This window comes from Euphorbia lathyris, chromosome 1, assembly GCF_963576675.1.
Source record: "Euphorbia lathyris chromosome 1, ddEupLath1.1, whole genome shotgun sequence".
Taxonomy (NCBI): Eukaryota; Viridiplantae; Streptophyta; class Magnoliopsida; order Malpighiales; family Euphorbiaceae; genus Euphorbia; species Euphorbia lathyris.
In genome coordinates this window covers 25,102,783-25,129,519 of record NC_088910.1, presented here as the reverse complement: position 1 = coordinate 25,129,519, position 26,737 = coordinate 25,102,783, and the positions used below count along the sequence as shown (strand labels likewise).

At 32.5% G+C, this 26,737-nt stretch overlaps 1 protein-coding gene and 1 long non-coding RNA gene across 9 annotated transcripts; both read left to right on the top strand.

Annotated features, from left to right (window-relative positions):
- Positions 1 to 10,033: 10,033 nt before the first annotated feature.
- On the top strand, positions 10,034 to 14,270 carry LOC136225699 (uncharacterized). 8 transcript variants are annotated; one of them, XR_010687250.1, is made up of 8 exons: positions 10,034 to 10,463; positions 10,545 to 10,585; positions 10,673 to 10,721; positions 11,118 to 11,390; positions 12,692 to 12,771; positions 12,913 to 13,170; positions 13,525 to 13,760; positions 13,982 to 14,270. It is a non-coding gene; the product is annotated as an uncharacterized lncRNA (long non-coding RNA). The 8 variants fall into 8 exon arrangements; XR_010687262.1 differs by having other exon boundaries at positions 12,692 to 12,950; positions 13,083 to 13,170; XR_010687244.1 differs by having other exon boundaries at positions 12,692 to 12,966; positions 13,083 to 13,170.
- Positions 14,271 to 24,248: 9,978 nt separating this feature from the next.
- On the top strand, positions 24,249 to 25,894 carry LOC136225691 (WD repeat-containing protein RUP2). The gene has a single exon (XM_066013804.1). It carries the CDS (start codon positions 24,366 to 24,368, stop codon positions 25,620 to 25,622), a length of 1,257 nt encoding a protein of 418 aa, XP_065869876.1. The 5' UTR covers positions 24,249 to 24,365; the 3' UTR covers positions 25,623 to 25,894.
- The last annotated feature ends 843 nt before the right edge of the window (positions 25,895 to 26,737 follow it).

Below are 26,737 nucleotides of genomic sequence, written 5' to 3'. Positions count from 1 at the left end.
ACATTGTCAATCCCATTACTCTGTACTGTGATAACAATGGAGCCATTGCGCAAGCAAAGGAACCACGGTCTCATAATGCATCCAAGCACTACCTAAAGCGATACCACATCATAAGAGAGATTGTGGCTAGAGGAGATGTGAGAATAGAAAGAGTACCTACAGAGGACAACGTTGCAGATCCGTTGACAAAGCCTTTAACCCAGAAAGTACATGATCGTCATTTAACTTCTACTGGGATAAGTTTTAGAAACAATTGGCTTTAGTCCAAGTGGGAGTATGTTGGGGTTTTGGTGTCCTATAGACAATTGTTCTAGGATACAAACTTAATGTAAATGAATTGTTCTTTATATCATTTGTTTTAATGAGATATATGTTTTATAACTATATAAAGGCAATCCCTTTTAAGCACTAAATAAAGTCTAATAAAAGGAAATCCGTAAGTTTGTTTAAAGTGATTATAAAGTGTTCATACAAGCATGAAGTGAGACAAAACTTTATAATAAACTAATAAACTTAAAACCACCCCAAGTCAAGTGATATGTTTAGGATTGATATATCACTGTTGAGACTTGTATGTAACAATGTCTTCTGTCCGACAGAAAGCTGATCTCACAAGCTTCATATATACAGATATCTGGACAGTTACATAGATCCGATGAAACGTTGTTCATTAGGATTGGGGATCCGATTTGAGATAACAGGGTGGGTAGATTCATCCTTGTCACCTGTTCATCTCATTGGTATTAATAGGTATAACTAATCCTCAGACTCAAAGGAATGCTAATTGGTCATCCTGAATTACTGAATGTGAGACTTTGATCCTGCTGTCCCACGATCCTTAACAGAGATGACTCTGGGGTGTGAACGGCAAAGGTTGGGTGTCACATGAGGTAATGTCAGGGTAGTTATACATTGGATTGAGCATTTATCACTCCCGATTAATGGGAGATACATCCAAGGATCGCTTGTGGAAGACTCGACTCTAAATCCTTGCAAGGTGATAGCTTAAGAGTAAGAAATGCAGATTTCACTTAACCTATCTATTTGAGTTGACTCGGCCTGTACAAGTAAAACGAACGTCTCGCTATATGTGACTTGACATCACCCATAGTCATAAGATTCAGTTCAAGGATGTAGTTGATAAAGGATCGAATTATACTGTAACTAATACGGAAAGGTTAACGACATAATCAACCTGTCTTCTTAACGGACTCTGGGGGAATGATTACAGACTTGCCAATAACATACTCAGTACATCATTCCGTTATGCAAAGATTAAATATAATTCTTGAAGAAATTAATTTAATAGTTGCATACGGCCAGAAGTAGTAAGAACCTAATGGATCACACATAAGACTTGGAACCAAAAGAGAGATGTATGTTATTAATTGATGGAAGCCCAATTGAGCCCAGTAAGGCCCATTTAATTAGAAGGGGGGCCGAAATTTATATATAATAAATAAGGAATTATTTTAATTCTATTAATCCTAATTTGATTAGGAACATGAATTAAATTAATTAAGAGATAATTGAGTTAGGAGTTTTAATTAGATTAATATACTCCTATTATTATCTAATTAGGTTATTTATTATTATCCTAGATATATTAGATATATAATGAGATAATAATTGGGAATTCTATTCCGAATTGAATTCCTATTAAGTAACCTATTCCTATCTAACTAGGGTTTAGATACAAGTGATTATATATACCCCATACTACATGCATTTCTACTAAGCCATTATTACTCCCCTTTGTGATTTTCGAAATTTGCAAGTTAGAGAGAGAAAGAGAATTCGACTCCCCTAGTTCGTGGACAAGAATTCATACGGCTTCCATCGATCGATTAATTTCATCTATCTCCTTTTTCTTTGATCTTGTGTTGGTTAATTAGAGGCAATCTATTTTGGTTGCATCTCATACGGTTGATTCTAACTTAACCTCACCGTGTTTTACTTCGTGCTTGGAAACTCGGAGAAGAGTTGCGGGCGCTTCATTAACAACGGTAGATTGTTTTTCAAAAGGTATTTCTTCTTATCCCTCTTTATATGAAATAACGATTAACAGATCCTATGGTTAAAAGGAAGTAGGCTAAAATTTTTATATTTCCGCTGCTATACCTTAGCCTAATTTCCTTCATAATCAACACATATAATCAACGTTGGGCCATTTTAGTCATTTTGGTTCATAAACTTACTAATTCTACTAAATATCACTTACTTTGTTCAAACACACATATGTAATCTATTTAAGTTCATAATTAAGACTTTTACATACAAAATTCTTATTAAAGTAGTTCATAATTAATAGTTATATATACAAAATTCTTATTTTAGTTCATAGTTACTACTTCTATATACATTTTTAAACTCTACTTGTTTTCCAACAATTTACATTTTAAGTCCTATATATTAATTAAACATTTTTTACCCTATAAAATTCTTATTAGAAGTAGTTCATATTTACTACTTCTATATACAAAATTCTTATTTGAGTTTATAATAACTAATTCTACATACAAATTCTATTTTAATTCATAATTCCTATTTCTACAAACAAAATTTGCATTTTAACAAATTCCAATATTTCTAATATTTAACATATTTCTAACATTTATCATAATTCGTATATTTTATCGTCTTTCTAACATTTAACATAATTCTAACATTTAGATAAAAAATAATAATAATAAATTATTTATAGTTTTTTCATTTAATTAATTTAATTTCAAATATTAACATATTTAATACATATGAAATAAATAAATAATTACATACATTTTTTCTTTAGTAGATTTCTTCTATTATTCACCAACAACAACAAACAACAACAAAGCCTTAGTCCCGAAATGATTCGGGGTCGGCTAACATGAACCATCATATAAAACCGTGAAAATCAAGTCGTGTCAGCGACACAGATTCGCTCCCTCCACTCCGTTCTATCCACTACCATATTTTCCTCAATTCCCAATAAACTCATATCACTCTCGATCACCCTCCTCCAAGTTTGCTTAGGTCTTCCCCTACCCCTCACCACTACATCCCTTTGCCACTCTTCGATTCTCCTAACCGGCGCATCAAGCGCTCTACGTCTCACATGGCCAAACCACCTTAGTCGGTTTTCTCTCATTTTATTCTCAATAGATGTGACCCCTACTTTTGTCCTAATTATTTCATTACGCACCCGGTCCTTTCTCGTGTGACCACACATCCATCTCAACATACGCATCTCCGCCACCGACATCTTATGGATGTGGCAGTGTTTCACTGCCCAACACTCCGTACCATATAACAATGCTGGTCTAATTGCCGTCCGGTAGAATTTTCCCTTCAATCTATTAGGCATGCCGGGATCACAAAGGAAACTCGTAGCACTCTTCCACTTCGACCAACCAGCTTTAATCCTATGGGCAACATCTCCATCTACTTCTCCATCCGTTTGGATAATAGATCCTAAATACCGAAAGCAATCCGAGGCCTGAACAACTCTCCCATCTAGGGTGATTGTCCCTGCCTCCCTACTCCTACGGCCGCTAAACTTACACTCCAAATATTCTGTCTTACTTCGACTCAACTTAAAGCCTCTAGATTCTAGAGTTTGCCTCCATAGTTCCAACTTCATCTCCACTCCTTCTTTCGTCTCATCAACCAACACAATATCATCTGCAAACAGCATGCACCATGGTATACCATCTTGAAGTGAACTTGTTAGTTCATCCATAACGATGGCAAAAAGAAATGGGCTTAGTGCGGAACCTTGATGCACTCCAATCGTAATAGGAAACTCTTCAGTTTTCCCAACACTAGTACGTACACTCGTGCATACTCCCTCATACATGTCCTTTATGATGTCAATATATTTCCGCGAAATGCCTTTCCTTATCAAGGCCCACCAAAGTACTTCCCTTGGTACCTTATCATATGCTTTCTCCAAGTCAATGAAAACCATATGCAAGTCTTTCTTCTTATTTCGATAGTGCTCCATTAATTGTCTCATTAGATGGATGGCTTCCATAGTTGATCTTCCCGGCATAAAGCCAAACTAGTTTTCCGAGATCTTCACCGTCCTCCTTAGCCTTTGTTCAATCACTCGCTCCCAAAGTTTCATAGTGTGACTCATTAATTTGATTCCCCGATAGTTGGCACAATCTTGGACATCGCCTTTGTTCTTATACAAAGGGATTAAGGTACTTTTCCTCCATTCTGATGGCATCTTATTGTTTCTCCAAATTTTGTTGAAGAACGTCGTCAACCATTCGATTCCTCTTTCTCCCAAACATCTCCAAATCTCAATAGGGATGCCATCAGGTCCTACTGCTTTCTTCAACTTCATCTTACTTAATGCCATTTTGACTTCACCCTTTTGAATTCTCCGCAGGCATTCATGATTTATCATATCGTGATGGATACTTATATCTCCAACATCTTGTTGGCGATCTCCATTAAATAAGTCATCAAAATAGGACCTCCATCGTTCCTTGATATCCTTATCTCCAACTAGGACTTTCTGGTCCACATCCTTCACACATTTAACTTTTCCGAGATCTCGCGTCTTCCTATCTCTCATCCGAGCAATTCTATATATGTCTCTTTCCCCTTCTTTCGTATCCAATCTTGTATACAGATCCCGATTCACCTTTGCTCTAGCATCTCGTATGACCTTCTTTACTTCCCTTTTAGCCTCTTTGTATTTTTCGTAGTTCTCGTCACTCCTACATTTCCCCAATAGTTTATAGGATTCTCTCTTACTCTTTACTGCTTGTCGTACTTCTTCTGTCCACCAAGATGTGTCCTTACCCGGTGGCATGCTACCTTTAGATTCCCCTAGAACTTCCTTCGCTACTTCCCTTATACTATGCTCCATCTTATTCCATATCGAATCTATATCTGAATCCATATTGCAAGTCCAAATATCTTTTTTGGTCATCTCATCCACAAATTTTTGTTGATTCTCCCCTTGCAATTTCCACCACTTAATCTTAGTCTCTACTTGAGGTGTTTGTTTTCTTATACATTTCCTACTTCGAAAATCTAGCACCACTACTCTATGTTGGGTTGTCGTACTCTCACCAGGGATCACCTTACAATCAATATAACTCTTTCTCCAAGCACTCCTTACTAAGAAGAAGTCAATTTGGCTCGCATTACCGCCACTCCGATAAGTCACTAAGTGGGATGTTCTCTTCATAAACCATGTGTTCATGATACTCAAGTCATAGGCTGATGCGAATTCCAAAATATCATTTCCTGCTTCATTCTTATCTCCAAAACCATACCCTCCATGAACACTCTCAAACCCATCTCGCCTAGAACCCACGTGTCCATTGAGATCACCCCCTAGTACCATTTTTTCATCCCTAGGAACCTGTTGCACCACTTCCTCTAAGTCATCCCAAAAAGCTTGTCTTATAGACACATCTAATCCTATTTGTGGCGCATATGCACTAATGACATTCACAACCTCATCCCCTATCACTAGCTTAACACTCATAATTCTATCGCTCTTCCTAGACACCGCTACTACCTCATCAATATACTCCCTATCAATAAGAATACCTACTCCATTTCTACCCTTATCCTTTCCTGAGTACCAAAGCTTATAACCCCAAGGAGCTATCTCTCTAGCCTTGGCTCTAACCCACTTGGTTTCTTGTAGGCATAATATATTTATTCTCCTCCTCTTCATAACATCTACAATTTCAGCTAATCTTCCTGTCAAAGAACCTATGTTCCATGTCCCAAAGCGTAACCTACTACCCTTACCCCTACCCCTACCATTACCGTGGACTAGCTTATTTACCCGCAACCCTTGCATATTTGACACCACCCCCGGGTCCTGGGGTGGCGCGCCGCTTCGGGACGACGACCTAGCAACCCTTGCACATTTATCACTACACCCGGGTCTAGGAAGTGCAGCGCGTCGCTGAGTAGGGAACGCCCCAGCGGTATTTATATTATGGTTCATGTCATAAGATGTGGCTAAGTTTTACGCTGGCCGCCACAAACCTACCGCAACCCTCCTCCTATATAAAAAAATTACAATGCTTAAACATACCTTTAATTTTTTTGAACTCTTCAAATAGGGTGAAAGATTAATCTTGTGAATTGTGAGAAATTAAGAGAGAAAATAAAATATTTAAGGGGGTTAGTGGAGTAGAAAAAAATAATAAGAAGAAAGGGAATAGACGAAGAAAATACGAAGAGAAGATTGAAGAAGAAGTGTGAGAAATAAGGAAAATAAATGGAAATGAGGGGTTGAAGGGATAAAGGGGGTGAACAATGAGAGAGGGGAGTGAAAGAATTAAATTTAAATAGAAGTTGTGAAAGAGGAGAGATGTGGGGTGAAAAATAATAATAAAAAATAAGTTTTTGTATCAAATTTCTGAAACATAAAAATGTTTCAGAAATTTGATACACATTCACGGAAGTAGCTTCCGTGAATGTGTTGTCTCACTGCTCCTGATGGGAGCAGTGAGAATATATTCTTAAATTAGGGGGCAGAGTGAGGATAAGACCACACTCTGCCAAAAGGTTAAGAGACCGGAAGCCTGGCTTCCGGTCTCTATTTTTTATTAAAAAAAACGAGAAACCGGAAGCTAGCCTTCCGGTTTCTTTGCAAAACGAAACCGAAAGGCTGGCTTCCGGTTTCGCTTCCGGTTAAACCAGCCCCACAGTGGGCATAAAGTTTAACCGGGCCCTTTATATGGTTAATTTTTCATTATAAGCCCCACTTTGGGGCAAAATCCCTAGATTTGGAGACTGTACGAATTTGAATAATATCCTCCAATTGAAAGGAGAAAAGAAAAAGAGATATGCAGTTGGATGCGACAATGCAGTCACTCGCCCAACGTGGTATGCAATGGAGGTGTACACGTCTGCAACATCCGAGTAGATGTGTCGAAATTCAACTCAAATCCAAGTGAAGAGGACATCATGGATCTTACAACTAAAAAGAAACTTGCTTCCCAAACTTTGATTTTTCTCTTTATTTGCATATATACATTCAAACAAACCATCATATTGAATGAATTTTAAAATAAATTGGTGCTATTTATATTGAAGGAATTTAAAAATAAATTGAATAAATTATAACAGTTGGTGTTCTTAAATGACATGAACAACACACTATTCTTTATTGGGAACACATACATTAATATCGACTAGAGCAAGAGGAGCAGTAAATGAACCCTCATTTATTCCGATTGGAATCAATTCCCGTCGAGGGTCACAAAATGTTTCTTGTGTGGTTACTAACACCCCTCTTTGCACTTTTTTTTAGATCCATCAACATGATCTACAATAGGATTCTTGATATTTTATTCCAGTACTTCTGCTGATTTAGGCAACTTCCTTTCGGATTATAGCGGCGATGAGGGATGATAGTACGTACTCCTCCTTATCAGTCTACTGCTCATCGTTCTTTGTAGCTCCCAAGTTCACCACCCTTGTGTCCCTGATATTGCTTATTGTAGGATCAATGTTAACGTTATTTTGTGAAATAGTATTATCAATCATGTTAGTGTCATTGTGAGCTGCCACACCAGTCATGATCGACACATAAGGGTAAACACAAGCCTCTTTTAAATGCTTGTAATGTTGCTAATCATTAAAAGCAACCGTCATTTTCGAAGAAATACGACGTTCATAGATCCACATGCCAGTTAAAAGAAAGACATGTTGACAAGGCGTGTCGAAAAGAAAACCAAGCCCAAAAGAAGGTGTAAAATGACAAATGTCCAAATTGTAAAAATGATCCAAGACAAAGCAAATTAAGAGCCAAAAGATCCTTTTTTATTTCTTACGTGTTCTATTAAATCCTGCAAGAAGTCAATAGCCAAAAAAGGGGACATGTGATATCATACAAAATGAGATCATGCACGTGGCATCATCACAACCCTCGACACTGTTACACCACATGCGATAAAACAAACATTCAAGACCTTTAGAAACTTTTATTCCCCTATAAAGGAATGTTCGAAACAACTAGATTTCCATATTGCAAAGGACTTTTCCTAGAACAAAAGTCCTAAGAGAAAGAAATCCTAAGTCTAAAGGACTTCTAGTTTATCTAAACATTCCACTTTGTTATAATAGTGGTGTCGAATGTAAGTTACTCTTGGCAACAAGCAGCGGCCATGTTCCTTGAAGATCACATATTATCTCTTGCTCATGATAAATCAGTTGTCATTATTGTTTTATCAATAACAAATACATTTTAATGGTATGTATATTGCTCTCCGTTTTGCAAATGCAGTGCATCTCGATGATTATTAAAATTAAATAAATGCCATGCAGACATCATTACAGTAAACAATTCAGCTACCATTAGAGTCTACGTCAATCCGTCCATTCCCAAAATAAGTTCATTTTACTTCAAGGTTAGTGCATTAAATTATAACTTTATGTGACTTCTTTAGTATCTTAAGCGTATTTACACCACTTCCTTACTATTTATTGTAGGTTCCAAACGCGAAGAAACCATATCTTGTACTGTACAAGACTACTCCAGTCTCCTCCCAAATCGTTAACATTGAAGCTAAGAAGGAATCAAACATGCGGACAATTTCAGAATTGTTGGAAGTTGATATTCACATAGATTAGGCACGAATAATAAGACATTCAACACACACTAAATTGTGCCCCATGAAAATGCAATTACTTAAACAATTATTTTATAAGGTATCATATTCACTTACAAGGCCAAAATTAAAGAAGTTGATTCGGGAGAAGATTGGTGGTGTTGTGCATGTGCATAATCTAAAAGTAGCATTCAAAATTTTGATGACAAGCTTTGGTGCAAGAATTGTAGATTCATTGAAGACCTTCATATGTCGTGGTACAGTACGTAACTATTTTTTAGTTATCCTTTTGTTCTACTATACTATCCATGTTCAAGACTGTAACAAGCTAATGATTTACACAATTTCAGGTATAGAGTCCAATTAGTTGTTGAAGATGTCATGGGTTTTGCAAGTTTTTTGGTGTTTAGACACATGGTTGTAGAACTCATTGTCGAATAGCTTCAAAGAGAGGCATGAAATACCTCATGCTATGACAAATATTTATGGGACTAAACACGTTTTCTATATTCAAATAAGCAACATAGTCGATGATCCATCCAACATAACATTTAAAGTTATATACATTTTCATATATGCCTTACTCACTCCCAACCTATTAGTTGTCATATCATCACGCCATCTGCTGAATCAATTTTGGATTTCAAAGGACACCCCAAGGATGGAAAATAAATCTAGAGAAAGAACGAATACGAAACGCCGCACTAAGTAAGGGTCCGTTTGTTTTACCTGCTATTTGTAATTTCCTATTATGGTTTGCTGTTTGAAAAAACTGTTTTTCAAAAAAAAAAAAACCAGGGATTCGTTGTTTTTATAAAAAAACTACTTTTCAGCTACAAAAGGCAAACAACATGTACAACAGGTGTCTAACTAAACACCTAAAACTCTTCTTTTCAAAGTAAAGAGACAAACACGCCGTAAGTATTTTTCGTTATAGTAAAAAACAGTTGTTGAAAATTGTATCTTGCTAAATTAATTATAATTTCCAACTTTTTTTAAATAGGCACACTTCTGCATCGTCAAAATAAGTAAATATCAATATCCTTTCCTTTACCTTGTCTATTCTCTTTCTTTAATTTTCGTGAACATCCTAACACTACAACAAATCACCACTTGCGCCACGAATCATGCCACAAAAATTCAAAATTCGTGGCATATTTCTATTTAGCCACGGGAAAAATAGATTCCACTAAAAACTTAAAATCATTTGATTTTTTATGCCACGGGTAATTTGTTTTCGTGGCAAACATATACTTAGGCCACGAAATTCACCACAGTTAATTTTATTTTCGTGGCTAAATGTACTTACGCCACAAAAGAAAGTTACCCGTGGCACAAGCATAAATAATTTTTTTTTTTACCATTAATGTGTAAATACAATATTCCTTTTTTTATATAAAAAAAGACAATTTTACTAAAATTTTCAATAAATTGTTTCCCTCTAAATATTTGGCTTTCCCCCCAAAAAAGAAAAAGGGTTTAGCAGAGAAGAGGAGACGATCTTGTCCACCGTTGATGATGATGTCGAGCCTCGAGAGGTCTTGCGCAGCTAGGATTCCATTCTACTCTCACTGGGATCAAATCAAGGAAATAATAACCATGGATTTGGGTTTAATTTCTAATCTCTCAGTTTATATATTCTACAATTTGGTCTCATTCGATTCGATGCCTTGCTCTGGGTCTAGGTTTGGAAAAATTTGGGGATTATCAGACTGCATAAATGACTAAACTGGTAATAATTTCTCTGAGACGTCTTTCCACAAGGATCATTATAAGAACTTATATCCTGTGGTTTCTGGAGAGAAACATTTGTTACTTCCTCCTACTGATGTCCAACGATTGTATATTCGCAATTACCTTGCTGCCCAATATTCCCCTTCTCAGGTTTGATCTCTTATTCATTTCGATGTAATTTTCTACCCATCCTTTGGAAATTATATTTTGGTTTTTTTTATGGGATTGCAGGAGAAAGGAGAGTTCAAATTAGAAATGGATGAGCCAACCAGGTACATGCCATGGTCCAGTGTGAATCCTTACCCTTCCCCTGAGGCTAAGGAAATAGAAATTGCTTGATTTACTCTCTATTTTAACAGGTCCAAAGCCATTTCAATGTACTGCCAAGGCCGAAGAACTTCTTTACTTGTAAGCCCCATTTTTTCCTTTAGGTTTCTATCTTCTCATATTAGTAAAATTATATTCAATCAATTCCATATGACTTGTTGGTTTGGAAGTTGCATGTAGTTGAATTCAATGCTTCAAGGTGCATTCTGAAAAACCTATCATATATATATATATATATATATATATTGTTCCATTTTGAAATTGATTAGAAATTCTCCCTATTTGAATGGGTGAATTTTTTAATTGAAACTAAGAATTTCAGCGTTTCTTCTGAATATAAAACTATGTTTTCAACAATAGTAGAATTCATTTGTTCAAAATATAAGACAGTTGTTCAAGGTTGGACAGCTACTATTCTAATATATAGTATCAGAATCTTTAGACTTCTAAATAGATTTATTTGGAAAACACATACAGGGCATATATCAATACTTGAAAATATCATTGAACATGATAAAAGAAGACATAGAAGGGAAGCTATGATTGTTATTTAGTGAAGTAATCTTATGGAAGATACTAAGCTAGGCCTAGCACAACTTTTTTTTTGAATTGCAACCTGTTTTTCTCTCTCAAAGTTTGTATTGAAGATATTCAAAGGTTAATTTGAAAACCAAGCCAGGCCAAGTATGTGGTTTCATCATGTACGACAGAGTCCAAAAGAGAAACGGTGCACTATTGCCGTAAACTATTGTAAGCATGACATCTTTTACTACAACTATTTTGGTTTTTTGTATTACGTAATAAGATATTGTTTTCTTGATAGGGTATGATATGCAATTTGATATCAAGTATGCTTATTTTAACTTCTTGCAATCAATGTATTATAAGTTACCATCGACTCAAATCAAAATTAGGAACTCAAAATGAAGATGAATGAGCTGGTTTTTAAACATAGGAGACAAATCATATAACACTGCATCTGTATCAGAGGTAATGGGATCCAACCAACATAAAGATAATGAAGATAAATGAGCTAGTTTTTAAACCTACATCTGTTTAATAATCTTTTTGTGCTTGGTATTCTTGATATTGCATGATTGAATCACAAGTTGTGCAAGGAAATTGCCAGTTATTTGATGCCGAATAGTGATTTTATTCTCCAATTTCATGATGTCTTGAATTTTTTTCTATATATCAATTTGGGTCACTATATAGGATGTATTTGTTCCTTGTCAATGGTGTCTGATTGCAACATATTTTGCCATCACACCTTTAACATGAACTTGCATGAGGTTATGTTTTGCTCTCGGTTTAGAGCAAGAAGAGAAATTTCTCTCGATTTGTATATGATAGAGGGTTATGATTTCTCTCCTATTTCTTTGGGATAAGGTACAAAAATAGACATATGTGTTTTTTTAAAGTATCAATTTAGGCTCCACGTACAAAATAGCACCAATATAGGCTTAACGTTTAAAAAAGGTACCAATTTAGGCCTCAATAACGGAACATGATGTTCCGTTATTGAGGCCTAAATTGATACCTTTTTAAAACATTAAGCATACATTAGTGCTATTTTGTACGTGAAGCCTAAATTGATACTTTTCCAAAAACCATACACCTATTTTGATACCTTATCCCATTTCTTTTAATCTACAAGTTATAGGCTCTTGTTTTCAGCCTCTCATGTCAACTCTCATCATTCCAAGTATCTTTTGGTTAAGTGTTTGCTCCACTTTTTATGGTTTCTTTTCATTTTTTATATTTATTATAATGCTTTGTTCCACTTCATATTCATAGATTGAGATAAAATGTATGATTTTTGTTAAAAAGATTAAGGATTATTTCTGATCCAATTAGTTGTTTTGTGGTATAAAAGATGAACCATCATTTGTTTTTTCTCTTTGCTCCTTTACTAATCAGGTGTGGACTTTGATTTCTAGGAAGTGTCATATGCCTTTGCTCAAGTGTCCTAGTCACATTGTTTGCTATGGTTGTGCAGGATAGCTTTAGGGAACATAAATTCAGCTAATAATCATAGCTTTACCTTGCAGGAGTTTTATGATACCTTAAGATGATGTTGCCTATTTGTCAGTCTGCACATGCAAGAAGAGACAACTTTTCGTGTGCCTCGGTATGATTCTTCTTTTATCATGAACTCGTTGCAAATTCATTTGGTATATTTTAGCATTGGGGTTTAGTGATTCTAGTTTATCATAGTTTTTTCTTTAACATTGGGGTTTAGTGCTTCTAACTTCATGTTGATCCATAGTAGATTTGAGCCTTGCGTCTCATTCACTTGGATGATATGCGGTATGGAATATCAACGGTAGTAAAAACTTTTTCATCTCCATTTTAATTGATTTCTCACAACTTAGAATTACTTGTCACTTGTTTTAATGGCAATGGGACAACTAACAGTTATACCATCACTTTTCACTATAGGTATCCATCTGTGACTCGACATGTGGTCTCCTTTGATACTGTTAAAGAAGGTTACACATGATTCCAAATGTGTAATTTCCATATTGATGTAAGCAACATAATGATTGATGGAGTCGAGTTCTATTTATGCTTTATATACTAAAATAAGACTCATCAATGATTATTTCTACATTATAGTGTGATAGAATTGATCCATGATGTAGCTTCACTTGTTAAGACTGAACTAAGAGCTCTTGTCATGTACCACTGCTGCATTTATAAAAATGATTTTGAATGACATGGACCAAGATCTTTCATGAAATGTACATTGCTAGTGATATATATATATATATATATATGAGTCTTTCTTTCATATCTCTTGCAACATCAATTCATTGAAAAGAACCAACTTTTCGAAAAGAGTTTCAGTTCCTGACTAGAATATCATATTGGTTTGATGCAGGGATGGACCAGATTGTGGGAGAAGGTATTATTGAGTTTGTGAGTTGCAGGCGGCGAACCTGCAATGTAAGAAGAGGAGATTGCTCCTCTTGCCAAGGAAAATGTTGCAGTTCCTTGAGCAGCAGACAATATTTTAAAAGCATCTGATATTGACCTTAGTAAATATTTAAACTACATGTAATCGTTTGTTCTAGTTCCAAGGCTGCTGAATCAGGAAACAAAAAATGGCAGTTGAAGGTAATTTCGTATCTATTCTTATGATGGGTGGAGTAGTGTTTAAATCTATGTCAAAAGAGAATCCATTACTAATATAAGCAATCCTCATTAATTCGAGGAACTAAAAACGAGTATGAACAACCTTTGTTTATTGGTAGTAAAATGATCATCAGGGCAGCAGTTGGTGAAATTTTTTCATTTTTATGGTATTTTTGGTTGATCGAGTTTTAATTTGATCTCAGAAAGGATAGGTTGGCATTGTAGGGGGTTTGTGAAGCAACAGAGAAGGCTATGATACAACTCTCACTAACAAGCCAGACTGAAATTACCTTGCCATTTATCACAGCTGATTCATGAGAAGCACCTAAACTTAAGACTGGCCTGGCCCAAATTTGAAAGTTTTGTGTATAACAAAGGACGAGAGAACCATGCAAGACATGTGTGAAGGATGCTGGTATCTCCAGTAATGATGTTAATTAGGTTCTTCTTGTTGGATTGGTTGTACTGGTTATATGATAATAACAATATATATTCAACTTTTATTGTTATTAGTTTAAACTTCAATTCTATTTTTCATTATTCTATTTTTCTTGTTTATTTAATATAATATAGCTCTATTCAATTTAAAAGTTTATATAAAAATAATAAAAATAAAATTAATTAAAAATAAATAACCAAATTTGATTGAATTTGCTACGATTATTCACGTGGTTAAGCAAGGTTTCTCGCCACAAGCATTGTATTATTGCCACGATTATGCTTGTGGCTAAGAAAGGTTTCTAGCTAAAAGTGTTCTATTATTGCCACGATTATTCTCGTGGCTAAGTTGAGTTTATTGCCACGGATGGCTATGTTTTGCCACATGTATTTTACTCTTGCCACAATTTTATCCGTGGCAAAGAGATATAATTAGCCTCAGAATTATCCGTGGCATAAAATCCAATTTAAGCCACAACCATGATTTTTCCGTGGCAACTATCTTGCCACGCTCACTTGCGCCACGGGAGTATCTACCTTGAATTTCCGTGGCTAGATAGTATAGCCACGAAAATTTTATACTTGTGCCACGATTCTAACCGTGGCGCAAGTGATGATTTGTTGTAGTGTAACATGGCGTTCATTTAAACTTCCTAGAGCACGACTTTTAACAACGACATGATTCCACTTACTGTTCTTAGTCTAATACTTTTACTATTGTGATATTTATATAACTATCGTTTTTTATTTTTGCTTTCATGCATGATTCTCGCTATTGTAGTCTTTATATAAACCTTTTAGGTTGTGTTGGAATGTGTACAACCCAAACATTATTATCGCTCTTAACTTTTGATATCATACACGTTTGCACTTTCGTACTTTCTTCATTCCTAATGTTTTTGTATTGTTCAACTTTTACTATTAATATTGATTCTTTCTTAGAATTGACTCTTGATCCCTCTTCGAACCAAAGTGAGGTACCTTCTAGTTATCATTAAAAGTATATTAGTAAATTAATAAGTTAAAATTAGTTATATACATGTTTTATAGAACGTTAAAGATATATATTTTCACAAATATTTATGAGATAAAGAAAGTATCAAAGCATGTCATAACACTCAATCTTATTGAAATAGAATAGTTGTATTCTCCATCTCAAAATTTCTCTATTTTTCTCTCTGAGAAAGCCCGAACCATTTTTTATTTTTGAAAAGGAAAAATAATGTTTGTCTTCCTTCTTCCTCATCTTTCCTCGTCCCATTCGTAATACTTTTTGTGTTTTCGTATTTTCGTATTTTTGTATCTTTTCTCTTGGTTTGGAATCTATATCTTTCATCAAAAATCTTTTCCGTTTGATTTGCATCTGTCATACATAAAAAAAAAAATCATTTATTCATTTCCGAATTTAGTATGAGTGGAAACGATTTATCTCAACAATTCATGGTCAGATACGTGAGTTTAATATGATCCATATAAGTTCATTTATATGATAAAAAAAATTTGGATTGCAATTTTTACAGCTATGAATTCTTACTTTGTTTGTTGTTTTAGATTTGATTTGTATAGATTTGATTTTTGTCATTTGTATTGTTTTATTATTCCCTTTATAAATTTAATTTATTTGTTGTTTTATTCGTATAGGTAAATTCTATGGCTACTTTGTTGGAAAACAAAGTAACTATACTTTGTTTTAGTATCCAATAGTAATTAGACATGTGTTAATATAAATAATGTTAATTAAAATTAATAAAAAAGGTAACCTGTTATATCAGGTAATATTTAACTATAGAAAATTTAAAGATTATTAATTAAAAGGTAAATAATATATGAGTCCTTATATTTTAATCTAATCACTATTTAGTCATTATATATTAATAATACACTATTCAATCCTTAATTTTAGCTCAATTCAACAGTTTAGTCCATTATAGAGGGACTAATCTGTTCAATATTTTAAAAATTTAAGTGACAAAACTGTTGATCAAAATAAAAAATAAGAACTAAACAATATATTATTAAAATACGAGAACTACACAATATGTTAGATATTTAATATAGGGACTGATAAAATAAAAGATTTACGTAAAATTCTATTTTCACAAGGTTTCTGAATTTTTTCTCCTGAAATAAAAATGTTACGTAAATTTAATCAAACTATACATAAATTATATCTAAAAATAAAATATTTACGTAAAGTTCAAAGGTTTTACGTAAAACTTTAATTTTCACAAGGTTTGTGGATTTTTTTCGTAAAATAACAAGGTTACGTAAATTTAGTCAAACTTTATGTAAATTATGTTTAAAAATAAAAGATTTACGTAAAATTCATAGGTTTTACGTAAAACTCTATTTTCACAAGGTTTGCGAATTTTTTTCTCCTAAAATAAAAAGGTTACGTAAATTTACTCAAACTGTACATAAATTCTATCTAAAAATAAAATATTTATGTAAAGTTCAAAGGTCTTACGTAAAACTTTAATTTTCACAATGTTTGTGGATTTTTATCCTAAAGTAAAAGGGTTACATAAATTTAGTCAAATCTTATGTAAATTATTTCTAAAAATAAAAGATTTACGTAAAATTCATAGGTTTTACGTTAAACTCTATTTTCACAAGGTTTGTGAATTTTTTTCTCCTAAAATAAAAAGGTTACCTAAATTTAGTCAAACTATACGTAAATTATGTCTACAAATAAAATATTTACGTAAAGTTCAAAGGTTTTACGTAAAACTCTATTTTTCACAAGATTTATGGATTTTTTCCCTAAAATAAAAGGGTTACATAAATTTAGTCAAACCTTACGTAAATTATGTCTAAAAACAAAAGATTTGCGTAAAATTCAAAGGTTTTACAGAAAACTCTATATTTCACAAGGTTTCTGTATTTTATCTCAAGGTTACGTAAATTTAGTCCAACTTTACGTAAATTATATTTAAAAATAAAATATTTACGTAAAACTCTAATTTTCACAGTGTTTGTGGATTTTTCTCCTAAAGTAAAAGGGTTACGTAAATTTTGCCAAACCTTATGTAAATTATGTCTAAAAACAAAAGATTTACGTAAAATACATATGTTTTACGTAAAAATCTATTTTCACAGGTTTGTGAATTTTTTTCTCGTAAAATAAAAAGGTTACGTAAATTTAGTCAAACTATACGTAAATTATATCTACAAATAAAATATTTATGTAAAGTTCAAAGGTTTTACGTAAAACTCTAATTTTCATAATGTTTGTGGATTTTTCTCCTAAAGAAAAAGGTTACGTAAATTTAGTGAAACCTTACGTAAATTATGTCTAAAAATAAAAGATTTACGTAAAATTTATAAGTTTTACGTAAAACTCTATTTTCACAAGGTTTGTGAATTTTTTTCTCCTAAAATAAAAAGGTTACCTAAATTTAGTCAAACTATACATAAATTATGTCTACAAATAAAATATTTACGTAAAGTTCAAAGGTTTTACGTAAAACTCTATTTTTCATAAGATTTATGGATTTTTCTCCTAAAATAAAAGGGTTACGTAAATTTAGTCAAACCTTACGTAAATTATGTCTAAAAATAAAAGATTTGCGTGAAATTCAAAGGTTTTACAGAAAACTCTATATTTCACAAGGTTTCTGTATTTTATCTCCTAAAGTAACAAGGTTATGTAAATTTAGTCTAACTTTACGTAAATTATGTCTAAAAATAAAAGATTTACGTAAAGTTCAAAGGTTTTACGTAAAACTTTATTTTTCACAATGTTTCTAGATTTTATCTCCTAAAGTAACAAGGTTACGTAAATTTAGTCCAACTTTACGTAAATTATGTCTAAAAATAAAAGATTTACGTAAAGTTCAAATGTTTTACGTAAAACTGTATTTTTCTCAAGGTTTCTAGATTTTATCTCCGAAATAACAACATTATGTAAATTTAATCAAATTTTACGTAAATTATATCTAAACATAAAAAGATTTACATAAGTTTAAAGGTTTTACGTAAGACCCTATTTTCCACAAAGTTTGTGGATTTTAACTCCTAAAATGACAAGGTTGCGTAAATTGCAACCAATTCTATGTAAATCACGTCTAAAAATAAAAGATTTACGTAAAGTTTCAAGGTTTTACGTAAAACTATTTTCACAAGGTTTGTTGATTTTTTCTTCTAAAATAACAAGGTTAAATCAATTTAGTCAAACTTTACCTAAATTATGTCTGAAAATAAAAGATTTACATAAAGTTAAAATATCTTATGTAAAATCTATTTTTCATAAGGTTTCTGGATTTTATCTCATAAAGTAACAAGATTACGTAAATTTAGTCAAACTTTTACGTAAATTATGTCTAAAGATCAAAGATTTACGTAAAGTTCAAAGGTTTTATGTAAAACTCAATTTTTCACAAGGTTTATGAATTTTTTTCTGCTAAAATAAAAAGGTTATATAAATTTAATCAAACTATACGTAAATTATACCTAAAAATAAAAGATTTACGTAAAGTTCAAAGGTTTTACATAAAACTCTAATTTTCACAAGGTTGAATTTTTCTTTTAAAGTAAGAAGGTTACGTAAATTTAGTCAAACCGTACGTAAATTATATCTAAAAATAAAAGATTTACATAAAATTCAAGGTTTTAGGTAAAACTCTATTTTCACAAGGTTTGTGAATTTTTTCTCCTAATAAAAAGGTTACATAAATTTAGTCAAACTATACGGAAATTATATCTAAAAATAAAAGATATACATTAAGTTCAAAGGTTTTACGTAAAACTCTAATTTTCACAAGGTTTGTGGAATGTTTCTCCTAAAATAACAAGGTTACGTAAATTATGTCCATCTTTACGTAATTTATGTCAAAAAATAAAAGATTTACGTAAAATTCATAGGTTTTACGTAAAACTCTATTTTCACAAGGTTTGAGAATTTTTTCTCCTAAAATAAAAAGGTTACGTAAATTTAGTCAAACTATACGTAAATTATATCTAAAAATCAAATATTTACGTAAAGTTCAAAGATTTTACGTAAAACTCTAATTTTCACAATGTTTGTGGATTTTTCTCCTAAAGTAAAAGGATTACGTAAATTTAGTGAAACTTTACGTAAAATATGTCTAAAAATAAAAGATTTACGTAAAATTCATAGGTTTTACGTAAAACTCTATTTTCACAAGGTTTGTGAATTTTTTCTCCTCAAATAAAAAGGTTACGTAAATTTAGTCAAACTATACGTAAATTATATCTAAAAATAAAATATTTACGTAAAGTTTAAAGGTTTTACGTAAAACTCTAATTTTCACAATGTTTGTGGATTTTTCTCCTAAAGTAAAAGGGCTACGTAAATTTAGTCAAACCTTACGTAAATTATGTCTAAAAATAAAAGATTTACGTAAAATTCATAGGTTTTACGTAAAACTCTATTTTCACAAGGTTTGTGAGTTTTTTTCTCCTAAAATAAAAAGGTTACGTAAATTTAGTCAAACTATACGTAAATTATATCTAAAAATAAAATATTTACGTAAAGTTCAAAGATTTTACATAAAACTCTAATTTTCACAATGTTTGTAGATTTTTCTCCTAAAGTAAAAGGGTTACGTAAATTTAGTCAAACCTTACATAAATTATGTCTAAAAATAAAAGATTTACGTAAAATTCATAGGTTTTACGTAAAACTCTATTTTCACAAGGTTTGTGAGTTTTTTTCTCCTAAAATAAAAAGGTTACGTAAATTTAGTCAAACTATACGTAAATTATATCTAAAAAATAAATATTTACGTAAAGTTCAAAGGTTTTACGTAAAACTCTAATTTTCACAATGTTTGTGGATTTTTCTCCTAAAGTAAAAGGGTTACGTAAATTTAGTCAAACCTTGCGTAAATTATGTCTAAAAATAAAAGATTTACGTAAAATTCATAGGTTTTACGTAAAACTCTATTTTCACAAGGTTTGTGAGTTTTTTTTCTCCTAAAATAAAAAGGTTACGTAAATTTAGTCAAATTATACATAAATTATATCTAAAAATAAAATATTTACGTAAAGTTCAAAGGTTTTACGTAAAACTCTAATTTTCACAATGTTTGTGGATTTTTCTCCTAAAGAAAAAGGGTTACGTAAACTTAGTCAAACCTTACGTAAATTATGTCTAAAAATAAAAGATTTACGTAAAATTCATAGGTTTTATGTAAAACTCTATTTTCATAAGGTTTCTGAATTTTTTACTCCTAAAATAAAAAAGGTTACGTAAATTTAGTCAAACTATACGTAAATTATATCTAAAAATAAAATATTTACGTAAAGTTTAAAGGTTTTACGTAAAACTCTAATTTTCACAATGTTTGTGGATTTTTCTCCTAAAGAAAAAGGGTTACGTAAATTTAGTCAAACCTTACGTAAATTATGTCTAAAAATAAAAGATTTACGTAAAATTCATAGGTTTTACGTAAAACTCTATTTTCATAAGGTTTCTGAATTTTTTACTCCTAAAATAAAAAAGGTTATGTAAATTTAGTCAAACTATACGTAAATTATATCTAAAAATAAAATATTTACGTAAAGTTCAAAGGTTTTACGTAAAACTCTAATTTTCACAATGTTTGTGGATTTTTCTCCTAAAGAAAAAGGGTTACGTAAATTTAGTCAAACCTTACGTAAATTATGTCTAAAAATAAAAGATTTACGTAAAATTCATAGGTTTTACGTAAAACTCTATTTTTCACAAAATATGTCGATTTTATGTAAATTTAGTCCAAGTTTATGTAAATTTAGTCTAAAATTAAATGGTTTACATAAAGTTCAAAGGTGTACGTAAAACTCTACTTTCAAAAAAAAATCCTGGAGTTTTTCTTCTAAAATAACATGTTTACGTAAATTTAGTACAATTTTACGTAAATTATTTCTAAAAATAAAGGATTTACATAAAGTTCAAAGGTTTTACGTAAAACTTGTTTTTCATAAAGTTATTGTTTTTGTAAACTAACAACTTTACCACAATTAAATAACAAGTCAAATAATAGTGAAACAATTTATTTAAATTTTCTGATAGGTACGGTAAATTTGATTTTACTTGATAATGTTAGGTTTAAAATTGTACTATTATTTCTTCAGGGGGTAAATCTATACTTCGTTAAAAATGATCGGAGTTAATTTGCAGCTTATCTTTTCTGATTTAAAAAAAGATTCAAACGAAACTAGATATTTTGTTGAATAGAAACAGAGAAATTTTCATATAGAATTGTCATTTAGTTAATTTGCAAACAATCTTATAAACATGTTTTCACTGGTTCATCAAACCCAGATTTTATTTGATTGGTTAAGAAATTGCAAACTTATCATTCATCGCTCACTGCTTTCTACGACCCAAATTCCACCGTTGGTTTGTTACTACTGCCGTTCTCCTTACTGTCGACTGAGGCAAACAGAATCTAAGTTGTTTTGCACGTATGCGATTTGATATCTCTCCATTTTGAGTGAATGAACTTTTCAATCACTCGTTCTTAGGAACGATTGCGGTCCCCATATAACCGTGACATATTTTTGTCCCACAATAAGGGACGATACTTGCCCCTAAAAAATAGTAAGCTAATTATTGATTAAACTAGTAAATTTTTTATTTTAAACCAGCAATCTACCGGTTTGTTTTTCAACAGAGAACCAGAACCTTATATATAGGCATAAATCGGACAACAAAAATCAACACGAACTGATTTAGTATGTAACAGTAATATTCAATAGAGAATGATTAGAAAAAAGGAAAAAACAGTACAAGCTCATTGAGCTCATTCTTCCCAAAAAACAGTAAAGTTCAAAGATTTTACGTAAAACTCGATTCTTCACGAAGCTAATGATTGTTTTGTTTTTGTAAAAATACAATGTTACATAAATTAAGTCAAACTTTACGTAAATTATGTATCAAAATAGAAGATTTACATAAATTTTAAAGATTTTATGTAAAACTCGATTTTTCACGAAGCTAATGATTTTTTTTCTTTGTAAAAATACAATTATGTAAATTAAGTCCAACTTTATGTAAATTATGTCTAAAAATAGAAGATTTACGTAAAGTTCAAAGTTTTTACGTAAAACTCGATTCTGCACGAAGCTAATGAATGTTTTTTTTTGTAAAAATACAATGTTACGTAAATTATGTATAAAAATAAAAGATTTATGTAATTCGATTTTTCACGAAGTTAATGATTTTTTTTGTAAAAATAGAATTTAATGTAAATTAAGTCCAATTGTACATAAATTATGTCTAAAAATAGAATACTTACGTAAAACTCGTTTTTTCACAATTTTGTTTTTGTAAAATTACAACTTTACTAAAATAAGTCGAGTTTTCACATTTTTTTTTGTAAAAACATAAATTTACGTAAATTAAGACCAACTCTACGTAAATTATGTCTAAGAATAGAAGATTTATATAAAGTTTAAAAGTTTTACTTAAAACTCGATTTTTGTTGTTGTGAAGGTAATGGTTTTTTTATTTTGTAAAAATTACTTTATGTAACAGTTTAGTACATCATATGCTTCCTGAACTTGTCCAAAGATCTTGATTAGCCCCCTGAACTTTTAAAATGTTCTAATAGTACATTCAACTTGCTTAAAACATTCTGATAGCCCACTCAACTTGCTTAAAATGTAATCAATTAATCAGTGAGTTGTAAAAAAGTAATTGCATGCACCTTAGAGTACTGTTACATATTTCTCAAAATAAATTATTAAAAGGAAAATGTTACTTGCTCAACTGTAAAATTTGTCCTCTCTGATATTAGAACCTCGTGGCCCGACCTTGATCGTTTTGCTTTTTTGAGTTGCGTGCATACACATTCGACATGTAACTTACTTTTTTTTTACAACCAGTGATTAATTGACTATATTTTAAGCAAATTGAGGGGCTATTCAGATATTTTATGCAAGTTGAGAAGGCTATCCGGAACAATGAAACTTTTTGGACAAGTTCAAGGGACAAATGATGTATTGAGCCGTACGTAAATTAATTCCAACTTTATTTAAATGATGTCTAAAAACATGATTTTTTATGAAAACAACCTTTTGTTTTTTAAGGCATTACACTCATTTGGGTCTCCAAACTAAAGTTTCAAAGTCAATTAAGACCTTAAACTATTAAAATCATCAATTAGGTCCCTGAACTAAGCAAAAAATCATCAATTGAGTTCCTATACTATCCTAAAATCAGAAACTGTGACTATTTGATATAGACTGTAATAATTTATGTGTTGGTTCAAAATGAGTTTAGGAAAAAGGATTTGAAACTAATGATTTTCGATGAGAACTCAATTGATGATTTTTGTTTAGAATAGGGACTCAATTGATATTTTTAGTTGGTTTAAGAACTTGATTGATGATTTTGATAGCTAAGGTCCTAATTGATTTTGAAGCCTTAGTTTAATTGGTATTATATTTTTTTTTTTTAATTAGAAATTTTTGTAAATTAAATTGTAATGAAGAATGGCAATTAGAAAAAAGAAGTTATAAAATGCTGATTAGATTTTTTTTTTTTTTTTTGAGGAGATTAAAGTCGACATAATTCCAAACAGAGAGATAAAAGAGTGCTGTAGTGGGTAGTTAGAATTTTAGAAATCAATTTCTTCTGATCTAACAGGTACATTAAGTAGCCGGTTGACATTAACCACAAAGTAAGCTTACTTTGATTTCTCACAACGTAACAGTAGCCAACACCATTCGTATATACTTTTATAAACATATAAAGAAAAAATCATGAAATGATGTTGGGAAACCGCAAATAGTGCAGACAAAAGGCTTGCCTTACACCACGTATATAACAACCCGTATCCACATACCCAAACATCAAATTGAGGCCCATAAGCGACCACCCCTTCTCGCAATTAATTTTCATATCATATACTATACTCCTAATAACTCTACTTATTATTATTTTTCAATACCATAAATCCTAATGTACCAAGTTTCAAAAAAAATAAAAAATCCTAAATTACCATAAATACCCATTTCTTTCCAAATAATATACCAATGAAGGCATAACTACTCCAAGGGCATTATTGTAAGTTCATGGTGAAACGAAGCACTATATTATAATGTTGAAAGCGAAAAAAGAAAGGAAAGATAACTGCCAACGAGTTTACTGCCTCGTTTATCCACATAATAACTATATAGAAGAAAAACTTTATCAGATTCATGGGATCATTTCATTGGTCCAAACGCCGAAAAAGCCGCAACAACCCTACTACTACTTATATCAGATTCCGTGAATGGGCAATGAAAAACTTATCCGATGAATTTCATCCTGCAACTCGAATTCAAGCTCCGCGATTAGAAACCGAAGATCACAATCTCCGAATCCTAGACCAACTAGAACCAGAAGAAAGAGCTAGATGTGAATGGGATTTCAATCTTAAATCGGTGGTCTCCACAAGCAGCAGCAGCAGCGCCGGCGTATCAGATGCACTCGGCGTAATTGAATTCGACCCGTCGGATACAGTAATTGCCACCGGTGGAATAGCGAGAAAGATAAGAATCTACAGCGTAAAATCATTGCTACCAAACGGACACGACGTCGTTTCATTAAACCACGCTAATGTCTGCGATTACTACATCTGCACACCGGCAAAACTCAGTAGTCTCCGATGGAAACCGGGATCGGGAAGCCGAGTCATCGCGTCGGCGGACTACGACGGAGTCGTCATGGAATACGATCTGGAGAGAAGAATACCAATCTTCGAACGCGACGAACACGGCGGTCGCCGGGTATGGAGCGTGGATTATTCGCACTCGGAGCAGGTAATCGGGGCATCCGGATCCGACGACGGGACCATGCAAATATGGGACCCACGGTGTGAAGGTGGTGGATATGTGGCTACAGTTGAGCCAAGCGTGACAGGGAAAGCATCAGTGTGTTGCGTGGAGTTTAATCCTTACGGTGGATCAACGATAGCCGTTGGATGCGCTGATCGAAAAGCATACGTATACGATATAAGAATGACGGTGAAACCGTTACTAGTTCTGGACGGGCACGGGAAAACCGTGACATATGTGAGATTCGTGGACGGTGAGACACTGGCTACGGCGGGGATTGATGGATGCTTGAAGCTATGGAATTTGAATGAGTCGAAAATGGTACGGTCGTACAAGGGGCATGCTAATACTCGGAGTTTCGTTGGGCTATCGGTATGGAGAAATGGTGGATTACTGGGGTGTGGCTCGGAGAATAACCAAGTATTTGTGTACGATAAGAGATGGGGTGAACCCATATGGGCTCACACGTGTGAGGCGGTTGCGTCAGTGGATAAGCATGTGTTTGTTAGCAGTATTTGCTGGAGCCAAGTTGGAGAGGATAAGTTCAGTCTTGTCGCTGGTGGTTCAGATGGGACTTTGCAAGTCTTTCAAGGCAATAGAAAGGAGTCAGGATTTGAAACTACGGGAACAAATTTTTAGTCCTGCAGTTGGACGAGAAAAGAGGGGGCTAATTTCGGCGGAGGCAATATCAAACTCAGGATTTCACCGGAGTAGCGAGGCTCCGGCACTCCAAGCAGTAGCTATGCTACTGGATCCGCATATACCCAATCAATATCATACTCATCTACTTAAAATTTATATTTGTTTTCGCTTAAATTTTAGTTATCTCTACTAACTAATATATTATTTGGAATTGGAGTGTCCGACATATTCTTCATGCACTCACTAGTACTTTCCTTACCTTTCCTTCACTTTTTTTTTTTTATTATTTCTTTTAAGTTCTGTAGAAATTTCATTATTTTATGCTATCTTATATCGCTATTAGTATGGCCCCTTAGTACATCCATTCCTGAAATAGTATTATCCGCTATTTAATATATAAAACCCCTTTTTTTTTTATCCAAAACTAAATAAATATGTAACCCCTCTTTATTTTTAGGTATAACATTCATTATTCTCTCTAAATTAAAGTTTTAAAGTCAATTAGGTTTTAAACTATTAAAATTATCAATCAGATTAGAATTAAGCAAAAACGAGTAATAAAGTCTCATGTTATTCTAAAATAAAAAAATTGTAACCATCTAATAATGTGGATGTGGGGGCAACGATATCGAATGTCTTCTCTGTATGAAAAGAATAGATAAAGTATTAAGTAAGAGAGAAAGTAGAAAGACATCTCGTTGGTGGTTTTGGAAGTTCTTTTTATATATAGGGGCAGCTCCGTGGTGGGCTTTATGTCTCTAAGGGGGTTGATTTGGGTTGGACCTGATCCATATCCTTTATCAAGTAGTCCCCCTAAACCGAAACGTTTGGCGAACCATTTCGTGTGAGTTCCTTACTTGTATGTTTGGGTATTGATTCCGAAGTCGTTTTATCAAGTAGTCCATTTGTTGGTGTAGTTCACGGCGTGCGCTTCGTTCCAACCGTATACCACAACTGTGTAGAAAACTCTTACTCTTCCACATGTGTTTCAACCACGTGTGTTAAAAAAATAAAACGATCAAGATCGGGGTATGTAGTTCTAATATTAAAGAAGATAAATTTTATAGTTGAGTAGGTAATAACATTATTTTTAATCTATATTTGAATTATGT

Bases quoted from the DNA above. Each gene is read 5' to 3' on its own strand.
- LOC136225691 (XM_066013804.1), top strand. From the start codon at position 24,366: ATGGGATCATTTCATTGGTCCAAACGCCGAAAAAGCCGCAACAACCCT.